This window comes from Cavia porcellus, unplaced genomic scaffold (genome assembly GCF_034190915.1).
Source record: "Cavia porcellus strain 051 isolate PalLab524CR breed Dunkin Hartley unplaced genomic scaffold, mCavPor4.1 scaffold_7, whole genome shotgun sequence".
NCBI classification, from domain to species: Eukaryota; Metazoa; Chordata; class Mammalia; order Rodentia; family Caviidae; genus Cavia; species Cavia porcellus.
Genome location: NW_026947490.1, coordinates 53096392 through 53109892, shown reverse-complemented (window position 1 = coordinate 53109892; position 13501 = coordinate 53096392). Strand labels below are relative to the sequence as shown.

Genomic DNA, 13501 nt, shown 5'->3' with positions numbered 1-13501 from the left:
GAACCAGGGAAGCTCAGCCTGTGCAGAAAGTGTAGGGAGTCGGAGACGGGAGGCCTGCATCTCTAGCTCTCTTCCTTCTGTTCACTCAAACCTGGCTACAGATAATTAAAGGAACACAGGCTCATCTGCCTTCAAGTATCCATTTAGTGCATTCTCAGGTAAACAACTTCAACTCAACTCAATTGACTCTCTTCTTTGTGCACTCAGAGGAGGCCAATTAAACCTTAATCTTCCTCTGGTCGCCCACAGCTTCCCTAAGATGCTTTACCTGATTCTTCACTAGACTCAGGTGAGTGTCTGTCTGTATGACTGTAAATTCTTCATATTTAAGTATAAAGCATTCATGTCCTTCAGGTTCAGGGCCTGTTCAGATGTATGAATAAAACATTGTAATACACACCCCTATTCCCTCTGTCTCTTGTACCTGTACTATTCCAAAGCAGTTGATCCTATTTCAGACATGAATCAACATTTTTAAAATAATTTCTAAAATGTGAGTGTCTTTCAAGAAGACACTAGCAAACCAGTTGAAAAACTAAATTCTCAAACTGAGAATCCAAGACTGATTGATGAAATGTTTTCTGTTGACTAGTAGGTCATAGATTTATTGTTATTATTATTATTATTATTTAAAGAGAAAGAACCATTAAAAAAGTAGAGAAAAAAGAGTAGAAATAATACAGAATTACAGAAAAATAAACAGTAAGAATTCACTAGTTGATAAGTTACATATTGTCATCTTAGAAATAGTTGTTCAGATTACAAAATTAAAAGCATATAAAGTGACATTCACATAATGACACTGCCAACAGTTCTGCTCAATGATCCAACAAAAACTTAGTAATATGGTTATCAGTCCTACACACTTGTTTTTTATCTTAAAGAGGGTAAAATTAAACATCAAAACAGAACAAAACAGTTCATAAAGAAACAATTTAAAGAAACACAGATTTCAAAGCAAGTCCACTGGAGATCTTCACTGTCTATCTTACTGTTTCTACTTTTCTTCCAGATAGTTGTCCCCATCTTCACACACGTTGAATATATACTGCATATTGTAGAACTAATCAAATCATTACAGGATGATGAAGGCTTTTTAGGTCTTCAAGACCTGATATTGGGGAAGTCAATAATGACTACTATAATGTCTCTCATTCTCTTCGTAATAGCTGTCCTTATCTTTACGTATGGTGAAATTGAACTTAGGAGACTAGACTAATATCACTCTGAACAGTGAATCATAGTTTTGCTAGATTTTATATCATAATGTTACAGCATTAGCATTGGGTTTTTTAGTGTCTCTTCTTCTTCAGAGTATCTGTTCATTACATCTTGCATTGTATAATTTGTTCCCGTAAATAGTTTAAAAAAATCTTCCCATGTGTGAATTTCTACATGTATACCCATCCTCTCTGTACTATAGGGAAAAACAGATCATAACGACAACAAAACAAATTCCTAGAAAAACATGCTATGAAAAAGACATAAGACCACAATATTAGGTGATCTACCATAGTTAATATGCTTTCTCTTGTTATTTTCAATAGACTTGTCCATATCATCAGGCTTAATATAGTTAAGCATAGTATTACATAGCTATTTTTATAAAAACACAACTTTGAAAACATTATAGGACTTGAAAGCGGTTAATAATCAAAACTGGTATGGATATCTTTTACATTTTGTCATCTTCAGAGTAGTTGCCTCTACTTTTAGACTTGATACTATCAAGCATACCAAATTCGAATAAAATCAGCCAAGGCAAAACTGCGGCCTAACAAACCAGATTGAAATAAGATCAGTCATAGTAAGACAATGTAAGTAATACAGGATTTCAGTTTAAGATAATAGGAAATTAGGGATAGTTACCATGGTATAACCTGCTATTTTTGGGTTAGATATCTGTGCCCTCAAATCTGATATGAGTGGACAGACTGGAACAAATTAAATTCAAATTAAAAAGATAAGATTACTATGACTTTTAAATCCTGATACACTATTAACAATGTCCTCTGCCTTCCTTTTTTAGGCTATTTTTCACCTTTCCCCTTCTCAGGATGCTTTGTATGTTTTGGATCTCACTAGCCCTTTTAATTTTTAGATTAGGGGGCCAGCCCATTGTCTATCTGAGTGTTGCTGAACCTTTCTACCCCTGAGCTTGATCTTGAGCTGTACTCCTTTACTCACTAAAGTCATAGGGTTTTCTTTCCTTCCAGCTGTGTAGTTGTACACTGCCCAAAAGTGAGTTGTCCCTATTTCTCTCTGGTTTCCTGTCACATATAGCTTTGCTTTTTCATCTTTGACTTTCAGTATATTAACCCTCCTTCGGGTTGAGTGTATTTCTCAGTCAGAGCATCTTGATGGAGCCTGCTCCTAATCTACTTTGCCTGTTTTTTTTTTTAGTATATCAGGACTATCTATATTAAAGAGTATAGCTTACCGTCTCTGCCTCATGTCTGCTACTCCACTTTACTGCTATAATTTGTCCACCTTACTCCCTCATTCCACTATCTTCCCCGTTCATTGAAGTCTCTGCCACTGTTGCTGGAATCCTAGTATCCCTTCCTCTCTCTGGAATATCCTTCAGCATTCTTTGTAGGGTTGGGTTGGTGGCCGTGAACTCCCACAGTTCCTCCTTGTCTTGGAAACATCTTATTTCTCCATTAATTTTGAGAGAGAGTTTTTCTGGGTAAATCAGTCTTGATTGCAAAGTATTTTCTTTCAGAGTTTGGACTATTTCCCCCCAGGCCCTTCTTGATTTGAGAGTTTGTGTTGATTAGTCTGTTGTTATTTTGATAATTTTTCTGTTGTAGGTAATCTGCTGCTTTTCCCTGGCTGCTTTTTTTTTTTTTTTTTTTTGTCTTTTTCCTTTTTTTTTTTTTTTTTTTTTATCGGTACCAAGGATCGAACTCACGACTGCCTGCTTGCAAGGCAGGCGCTTATGCCACTGAGCTAAATCCCTAGCCCCTCCCTCCCTGGCTGCTTTTAGTATTCTGTTCTTTTGGTGGATTTCTGGAATCTTGATTATTATATGTCTGGGTGTAGATCTGTTTTGGTTGTGGGTGGCTGGAGTTCTATATGCCTCATTTATCTGGATATCATTTCTTTTTCCTATGCTTGGGAAGTTTTCCTTTAATATATCTGTGAATATTCTTTGTATTTCATTTTTGGTTACTCCTGCTTCCTCACTCATGTGCTTTATTCTTAAGTTATGTATCCTTTTGTCATCTTCTAACCTTTGAATTGTTTCTTTCTGGTTCCTTATTTTTAAGAGATCTTTTCTTTCATAATCATATATCATAAATCTCCAAGTTTCAAAAGGCTAACTTTAGTTTCTGTCAAGGCATTTTGCCAGTTTTCAATGGAGTTTTTAGTTTCCTGGTAATCTCTTTGGATCTGTTTCATGTATTCTAGGTTATGTTTAAATTCTTCATCAGAGGTTTCTCTTTCTTTTCTGATTTCCTCCGTTTCCTGTGTTCTCTTGGGAGGGGCTTATCATTTCTTTAATCTTTTTATATCTTGCCTCACTTGGATCAGAAGTACAGTTTTAAATTCGTCTATGGAGTCATGAAGGTACTTCTTTATATCCGCTGATGCTGTGTCTAGTATTGGATGGTTACTGTACTGGTTCTCTTCTGTATTTACTTCTCCTGGCTTATTTCCTCAGATTCAGCCACTGGAGATTTTTTTTTATTTCTATCTCTTGTCATGTTTCTGGTTTCTTTCAGACTGGTGTGTCCTGGGGGTCTCTGGCCCTCTCCATATTGCTTAGGGTCTTTCCGAAGCATCCTGACTGAAGTTTTTGCTGCCCTCCCCAATTTGCTGTTATCTGAGGTACACTCAGGGATATAGGGATGGTGCAGGCTAGCTTTGAGCCTCTGTGCTAGTCAATTCGCAAGTTAAGCTGTACCTTGTAGATGTCACGGAGTCACGAGAATTTTGTATCTGCTTATTGGGTTCCAACCAGAGGCGTAGCTCGACCCCAGCTGACCCTGCCAGTTCTCTCTGAGCCAGGAACATCTGATTGATGTCATTGCAGTGCCAGATTCTGCCCAACTCCATCCAAGATGTCCTCCACCAGTCCTCTCTGTGTCACTGATGCCGCCACGGTGCTGGGCTCTGCCCAGTTCCAAGATGTCCTCTAGCCAGTGACAGCAGCCGCAGGACCCAGTCCCTAGCACTCACCGGGAATCAATGCAGTTCTTCCTCTTGGGTCCTCTGCACATTGTGCTGCATGTCTGGTTTTGGAGCCCAGGATCAGTCAGCGGTGTCTGGTTTTGGAGCCCAGGAGCTTCTCGCAGTCTCCTCCGGTGCAGCCAGGTGGCTCTGGCTGCTTCGTGAGGCCCCAGGTCCCAATTTCCAGCAGTCGCTGAGAGCCAATATAGCTCTTCCCCTTGGATCCACTGCTCACTGCACCGTGCCCTGCCATTAAGGGCCCAGGATTCCCCGACTCCTGTTATCGGCAGCTGCGGTCTCAGCAAGACCTTGGATCCTCAGGGCGCGCCTAATACAGTGCGGAAGGGATCTCCATGAGTGCGTCAGGCTTTAGCTCTCCACCTGCGCTTTTCCTTTTTCTTCCTAGTTTTATTTTTCCCTTCAGTTACTGCCTTGTTTAATTAAGAATCGTTATCCATTCGTCTGGCCCTCTCCATGTTGTCATATTCTAGCATCTGATCTGATTTCTCTGCAGAGACTTTGCATCCAGTCCCCTAGCAGGCTGCCATTTTTTTCTCAGTCCATAGGTTGTTTTTGTCCATGGTAACTTGGAGAGTTTTATAGTATAATAAGCTAATCTTAGCAATAAATATTGAAAGTGTGATGTTTTACTTTTAACCCATCAACAACAGTGGAAAAAAATAATGCAAAATCATGCCTCCTAATCACAGGTCAATAACAATTGAAATTTAATGTTTTTATTAGAAAAGGTTTATAATACATAATAATTACATTTATCTTGGGGACATACACTTACTGCATCTTGTCCCACTTCCCTCTCTTAGTGATATGAAAGGGTGTTGACGTTAGATCTGAGAGGGAGAAGTCCTAGATTTTCAATCCTAGTTGTGAAACATGACATTGTGTCTTTGAGTGTGGCTTATGTTCTTGAATATTTTTTGGTGGTTGTTCTTGGATATTTTTGAAAACTAAACTTTGATACATAGCTTTGATGTCAATCCATAGTTGGTTTAGTTACTAGTATGTGAAGCTGTTACATTTGGGACATCATGGGATGTCCAAATCATGGGACCACACAACCACAAATAATTTGTTTTTCATTTGTTTGTTTGATTTTTGAGACAGTGTCTCACTATATAGGTTAGGTTGATTTTAAACTCTAAGGAGTCCAGACTGGTCTCGAACTCAAGGCAACCCTCCTGCCTTAGCTGTCTTGAGTGTTGGTATTATAAGCATTTGCCCAGCCTAAATGTCATGTTTTCCTCTGTTGGTCTTAGTAATTATAATCATTTGCCTTTCTACTTTCTACTTTTCTAATTTTCATCTTTCTGTGAGCATCCTACATGAATATTTAGATTTCAACTATGTTTATACAGTTCACAAACTGCTATTTTTTTGTGTAAGACGTAAAAAAAAAAACTTTATGCCCACATGTGGCTTACCTCTTTTAGAATAGACATTAGTATAGGATGATTTACCAGTCGTAAATTTAATTTTTTTTTTTTTTTTTTTGTGCAAGATCGCCTATAGGTATCCCTAAAGGAGAAGTTCTGTAACACTAAATATAATGTATGTAACATACAAGGTGGGGACCGCAGAGACCACCAGGCTTGTGTAAAGTCACCATGGCGTGAAATTTATTGTGCCTGGCTACAGGCAGACAGAAAGCAAAAAGACCTTCTATAGGAACAAAGAGAAGCATGTCCCTTTTATAGGGATGGAAAGCACAAATTTAATCAATATCTGTGGCCAGTCTCTCAACTCAGTGGGCAGAGTTCTTGAAGTATCTCTGTGTAAATTCTCAAGTGTCTACAGATGTCCCAGGACCTGCAAAATTCCTTGTCCTATCTTATCTCCTTCACATCCTGTGCTTGCTGATGGCAGCCTCTGTGCTGAGCTGAGCTTGCAGAGAGCAGTGCTTCTGCCGGCGAGCAGGTTGGGGCCTGGAGAGTCAGCTCTGACCCTGGCCTTAAGCTAATGTCCTGGCCCAGCTGTATTTTGCTGTTTCTGCGGCTACAGAGCTACCTGTCTTGGGCCTTGGAGAGGCTTGTTACCTTTGTGTTAGCATTGATACTCACTGGGAACCCATGTGTTCCCTGCCAGAGCAGCATGCATCCCTCATGTCCATCTGTCTTTCAGCTGTCCTCAGTTCTAGTCACCTGGGACTGCAACCTTTGTTTCCTCTTTGTTTCTCTAGAAGTTCCACATCCATCCTGTCCCAGATTGAATGTTAGATGCTGAGTTACCTCTAACAGTAACAACCCGCTGTTCCTCTCAGTTTATAGTTACTGTTTTCATCTGTGTAGGTATTCGTTCATCTACCCATTCCTTCTCTCTGTCTTCTTTTTGATCCATCCTAGTCCTAGGATTCCTTTCCTTTTTACCTCCTCAATTGCCTCTTACGTTGGTAGGATAATGGTCTCTGAACTGATTTTCCTTTAGGTATCTACTTTCTCTCTAATGTTAAATTGCTGGGCATGGTGGTGCACATCTGTAGTCCTAGCACCTGTGAGGCTGAAGCAGAAGGAACATTGAGAGTTTGAAGCCAATATAGACTAGATAGTGAGTTCAAGGCAGTCTAAGCTACATAGTGAGAACCTGTCTGAAAACAAACAAAAAAATGGCAACCCCCACCCCCAAACGTTGTTAACTGTCCTCAAAGGCCAGTTAGTCATTACTTAATAATATCACATACTACTGTCTGACTCATAACCATGTTTTGGAGACTGTATAACACCTTTTTACACATGTTACCTTTTTCTTTATCCTTGAAAATAAGGCTTATACTCTCTACAGATGAGGATATGAGACTCCAAATTATATAGTTTGGCCAAAGCCTTAAATCTAGTAATGATTAAGTTGAGATTAAATTCCTGTCTCTTGGACACTAGGGTCCACACTTACCATTTTGCAGCTTGATCAACTGATTTTAGTTAAAGCTCCTAACCCTTTCTTGCATCCGTACTTCAGCCCCAGCTTGTTTTTCAGTCCTTTGAGTTCTCATTGCTTGCTAACTGCTCTGTTCAGTATTCCAGGGACACTTACTTTTTCACCTCCCTCTAAAATAATCTCTTGAGTTTTGGTTACAATTTTTATTTTATTTATTTGTTTTTTGTCTTTTTGAGACAGGGTTTTACTATACAGTTCAGGCTGGCCTTGAATTGCAGTGATCCTCAGCCTTAGTCTCCCAAATGCTGGGATTACAGAATGTATAATTTTAATCACGCCCAGCTGGTTAAAATTTTAGTAAATTTATTTGGAACAAAATGGATGAGCCTGGAAGATTTTACGTTAACTGAAGAGAAAGACGACACCCACATGTTCTCATTCATATATGAGTGCTAAGGAAAACGCTGAGCTCAGAAGCAGAGGTGGAATAGTAGCTGTTGGAAGCTGGGCTGGAGTGGCGGGGATAAAGAAAGACTTGTAATGAGCACAAATATACAGGTAGGTAGGCAGAGTAAGTCCCGGCATTGTAGCAACAGCTCCATGACTAAGTTATAATCTACCGTACATTTCAAAAGAGCTGGAAGAAGAAATTTTGAATGTTTCTAACATAAAGAAGTCTTAAGTGTTTGAAGTAATGGATATGTTAATTACCTTATTTTGATCATTATACATTATATACATGTTTTGAAATATCATTTTCACTGTACCCCATAGCAGGTAATTATGTATTAATTAAAAGTAAAATTACAAGCTTATAAATTAGTTTAGAAGTGTCAGACATCCTTATAACTTTTAATATTTCCATATAGGAACATGCTATTTTATCTACTTTTTGTAGTTTCTTTCCAAGTAAGTATTGTATGTATCTCATATTTTCTAGCTTGTTAGTACAATATATAAGTATTTAGCAGTTTTTGTGAGTTTGTTTTCTAAATAGATATCTTGCTGAACTTTTCATTGTCTGAACTTTTGGTTTTCTGATTTTCTAGGTGTACAGCCTTATTGGATAAATAATTGTTTCATTCTTTCTGAATTCCTCTCTCTCTCTTTCTATCTCTCTTCCTTTCCTGCCCTCTGCAGTTCTAATTTGCACTGGATTAGAATATCTAGAAGAGGGTTAACTAATGATGAAATTCCAAAGATATTTCAGTAAAGATGGGAACACAGTAGAGAGAATACCATATAATGATACTTATGAAATTTTTAGAGGACTGAAAAACTACATGGAAACAAATTTGGGGAATAAAATTACCTTCTTTATCAGCAGATACTGTTTAAACTATCAAGGGCCATATTTTTTCCCTTTTGGGGGGAGGGGCAGGAGTTTTGGGGGTTGACCTTATGTGTAGTTTACCACTGATCTACATTCCCCATCCTTTTTTGAGATCGAAACTGAATTGCTCAGGCTGTTTTAAAACATGTGATCCTCTTACCCTAACCTCCTTGCACCCTGTTTCAAGTACCATTTTTTAAAAGCATGTGTCATACTGACACTTACCAGAATTATGTAATGAACCCTCACCATGAATGTGGTAGTTATTAGGCCTTAGATCAAACATCTGACGATGTAGTGGAGATCTTCCAAATTATAAAAGTGGAAGAAGTCACATAGGGAAGCTGGTTGTGATGGCGCACACCTGTGATCCCAGTACTTGGGAGGCTGAGGCAGAAGGACCTCCAGCCTATGCCACATAATGGGTTCAGACCAGCCTAAACTGCATAGTGAGAATCTGTCTCAAAAAACAAAAGAAGTGCAAGGAGATAGAGCTGTCTCTTAGAAAAACAATGGTATGAAAGCTTCATCATAATTAGACCTTTGAAAACTACTGTTGGCATACAGGAAGGTTATTATTTGTCTTTAATTATATATATTGTTTTTTTCTCATCAACTTTTTTTTTTTTTTGGTCTTTTTTTGACATAAAAGGGTCTCACTGTCTAGTTCAGGCTGGCCTTGAACTACTTTGTAGCTCACGTTGGCCTGGAACTTGGAGCAATTCTGTCTCAGCCTCCTAAGTACTGGGATTACAAGTATGCACTACCATGCCCAGCTTTTGCCAGTTTTTTTACTCTAAACCCTGATGAACAATAGTTTAGTATTTTATTTTGATTTTCAAAGTTCATGTAATGTAATTATTTTATTACATATTAATGCAGTATTCATATTTTTGTGCCCTATACTTTGTTTTAAATATATTTGATTATCAGCGACTAGAAATTACAGGTTATGTCTCCTATTTGCTAGCACATGAAATTAAAAATGTAATATGTATTTTGATTATATTGAACGAAAACTATTTAATCTTTTTTTTTTCTTCCCAGTACTAGGAATTGAATCCAAGATCTTTGTACTGGGCTATATCCCTATCCTTTTTTATTTTAAGCTCTGAGACACTTAAATTGTCTAGGCTGGGCTAAAATTTTTGATTCTTCTTCCTCAGGCTCCCAGAGTTCTGGGATTATAGGCATGTGCCTCCACACCCAGCAGCCAGAGCTATTCCATCTTTTTTGTTTGTTTGTTTAAACAGGGTCTTGTGCAGTTCAGACTGACTTTAAACTCATACATAGTCCAGGCTGGCCTGGCACTCACAGCAGTCCTGCTTTAGCCTCTAAGTGCTGGGATTATAGGCATGTACTACCACGCCCAGCTCAGTCATTTTTTTTTTTTAAAATGGGTACCGAGGATGGAACTCATGGCTGCCTGCTTGCAAGGAAGGCGCTTATGCTGCTGAGCTAAATCCCCAGCCCCCAGCTCAGTCTTTAATATAATTTGTCTGAGTTTAATTTTGATCATTTTTTATTGTGGTTTAGACCATATAATCACTTAGTTTTCCTTTTTTATTAAAATTTATTGACAGTTGATGGATGCTTGAAGAAAAAAACCCTAAAGTTAGGCAAAAGGAAAAGACTCTCAAATCTCTTAGGTTGCTAGAAAAGCAGTAGAAAGTACTGTACTGGGTAATAGCTGTTTATTTCTGTTTTTCTCTCTTCCCGAATCATTTCTGTAAAGCTGAACTAATAGAATTTTAGAATTGGAAGAGATATTGAAGGCCATTTAATATATAGCTTTCCCCTCCCAATTATAGAAGTCCCTTCAGTAATCTGTTTTAGTAGGTAATTTTCCGTACTTGAATTATTTCCAACAGCGTGGAGCTTGGTGGGTTTTGAGATAATGCATACTTCTATTAAGTAATTTTTTTAACAAGAGCACAAATGCACTTTTATTTTTCCATCAGTTTAAAGCCTTGAGGGGGACAGCCTCCACACGGATTCAGTATCCAATAGCCTTAGCAGGAAAGTTGCTTTGGCACTTGGCATGAACCATGCTGCTGTTTCCGGGTGGGCCCAACTTACCTTTGTCAGATCACTCAGGTTTTGTTTGGGTTGCCGCCTGCAGTCACTGTGTTATTTTTCGCTTTGTACACAGAAGCACATCTCTTGCTCACGCAGAATTCAGTTTCATCATGAGCATAAGTACCTTTAGTTTTAAGAAGACCTATCTTATGTGTTCCCTTTGGTTCTGGAGACCCCATTTATAGCCAGCAAAAATGTCTCGCACCACAGTCTTCAGACTCATTTGCATTTTAGAAGTTGCATTCCCAGCAGGCCTCCTCGGGCTCCAAGGTGGACTTAAGTCATTTTTATGGTTTGAAAATAATTCCTTTTACTGAACCAAAATAATACTCCTATACTCCCTATACTACTTATCAGTAGAGATCTTAGTTCTGCATTCACAGGGAGTTGATGTACGTAAGGATGTATAGTAATTAACCGATTGTAAATCATCTCTGTTTGTACCTTCTTGCTTCTCTTTCTCAGCTTTTTTCTTTATTAGATTAGATACCAATTTATTTACTGATTCCTTATGCAATATTCTAGTCCCTGGGAAAATAATTCATTAAAAGTAAGATTAAACACTTTGTTGGGAGTAATTTGATTAATTTTCATATTTTTGTTTAGGATATAACTGAAGTATCACTATCCATAAATGACATTAATTTTTTTATTAACTGCTTATTTTTTGTAAATTTTAGTTTATTAGTACTTGTGTTTAGTACATAATATTTACATTCCTGTGGAAAGTTGGTACATGCACATAATATATCTTATTTCTTTCTCATCCCCTTTCCTTTACCTTACTCCTTTCTCCACCCGTCTCTTAATCTCTGCCCGTCTTTTCTTTCTTTTTTTGGGGTACATCTGTGCTTTGTAATGTTTATGCTCCTGCAGTGGAGAGGTGTGTGCACAGAACACTTCCCAGTTCCTTTCTTCATCACTCAGGCTCTCCCTTTCTCCCCCTCCATCTCTTCATCCCCTCCCCTTTGAAAACAATCTGTCTCCCTGCTTCCTGTTGTCTGTGTTTTGTTTTGCTCCTTATTTTTAGTCTGGATTTCTCATAAGACAAACCATGTGATATTAGAGCTTGTGTGTCTAATTTATTTCATTTAACATTATGGTCTTGAGGTGCATTCATTTTCCAAAATGACTCATGTTTATCTTTCTGTGTGGCAGTTAGTGCTTCATTGTATGTAAATACCACATTTTCTTTATCCATAGGGCTGCTGACTTCTTGGCCACTTCTAGGATTCAGCTGTTATGCCTCATGCTACTATACATGGGCATGTATATAACAATACAATGTATCTTTAACTCTTTAGGGAAGACACCTAAAAAGGGATTAGCTGATTCAAATGGTATTTCTGTTGTTAGTGTTTGAGTAATCTCCATACTGATTCCATAGTAGTCGTACTTATATATTCCCAGCCACAATGATGAAGGGTCCCTCACCTTTCCCTGCACTGCCCCACGGCCTCTCCAGCATTTGTATTTGATTTCATGTAGATAGCCATTCTCTGTGGAGTGAATTGGAATCTCAGTGTTATTTTAATTTGCATTTCTCTAATGAGCAGCAGTGTTGAGCATGCTTCATGTATTTATTGGCCATTTGTACTTCTTTAATCACATTGATTTTTACAGTATTTATTATTTTCTAGTTATGCAGCTTATTCATAGGACAACATAGAAGACCATATCTCTACATTTTTCCATAAATAAAATGAATATGTTTCTTTCTGGCTTTTTTCTAAGTTTTTCTATTTTGCAGATATTTTTCTGTTCTAGAAAAAGTAAAAGAAATTACTTTAAAACCCTATTAAGAAAATTATCTCAGACTTTTTTGTGTATAATCTTTTCATTTACAGCAGTATTTTCCCTAAATTCTTACTAATGTGTGTGCTGGAGCTCTTTGGTTCCTGGCAAGAAAGTTTCTTAAAATCTTATGGTTGAGAACAGTTGCTTTCAGAGTATAGCTTAGGTTTTCATGGAGGTCTCTGAAACCCTTTCACAAACTTCCTTGAAAGACAGCCTGTTTTTGCAGTAGTTATGACTTGTTATTGCCTTTTCCACTCTCATTCTCATGAAGTTACATTACAGTTACAGTAGAGTTTTCTAGAGGCTTCCCGATGTGTTCTGATGCAACTGTGGGAAGCCTCAGAGAGTACAAATATAGCTGGCTTCTGGAAAGCCTAACATTAAGAGCTTGCAAAAGTAAAACGGTGTCAGTCTTCTCACTGAGTCGTTTTTGTTTGAGAATATACTTCCCCAAAAGTTACTGTTTCATAAAAGTACTTTAGTTAGCACACAAATGAATTCCTTGCTATTTTTTAAATGAGTTAATAAATGTATTAACATTTCTCAGTCTTAATTTCTAATACAGTAAATATGAATAGCTATAACCTACACAAAGGAAGGCTTTTTAGGAGGAACATCATTTCTTGGTATGTAAGGAAGTCCATGTACCACAAGGCCTGAGAACTGCTAGGTTGGAAGGAGATGGGTGGGGTTCACCGGGGTGCTTTCTTCCATCACTCTGCTTGAGCTTCATGTCCCTTTTTCACACTCACTGTTCCTTTGTTCTATGGAGGTTGAGAGATTTAAAATTCTATTTCCATCCCAGATTCTTCTCTAAAGTAATAAGCTTGTCAGTTTTCCACAAATGACAATTATTTGGTTTTTCTTTTTTCTTTTTAGATTTGATGGCAGAGTAGTGGCAAAGCTTCCTTTCACCCCTCTTTCTTACATCCAAGGACTGTCTCATCGGAACCTGCTGGGAGACGACACTACAGACTGCTCCTTCATCTTCCTCTATATTCTCTGTACCATGTCAATTAGACAAGTAAGTGACCATAGCCACTGCTTAATACATGTATCTTTCCTTGCTTAGCTTTTACTTCTGTAAACTAGAAATATTTATCTGTTGCTACTGACATCTGTTGCTCATTGTCAAATTGTAGTGTATCATCCTAAAGGTATTTTAAATATGTATAAATGTAGGTTGTTAATTCTTAAGGATGAGAAGTCATGATAAAACCAAACACT

General features: G+C 37.9%; 1 protein-coding gene and 1 pseudogene across 2 annotated transcripts in view; one reads left to right on the top strand and one right to left on the bottom strand.

Moving 5' to 3' along the window:
- Positions 1-13501, top strand: part of Tmco1 (transmembrane and coiled-coil domains 1) — a 47122-nt gene that overhangs the window by 21356 nt on the left and 12265 nt on the right. The window contains exon 6 of one of the 2 annotated variants that reach the window (XM_003468665.5): positions 13154-13298. The exons of the other annotated variant lie outside the window; for it this stretch is intronic. Within the exon in view, the coding sequence (XP_003468713.1) occupies positions 13154-13298 (145 nt within the window). The remainder of the gene's footprint in view (positions 1-13153; positions 13299-13501) is intronic. 2 annotated transcript variants of the gene reach the window in all.
- Positions 10356-10700, bottom strand: LOC106027423 (large ribosomal subunit protein eL33-like; annotated as a pseudogene).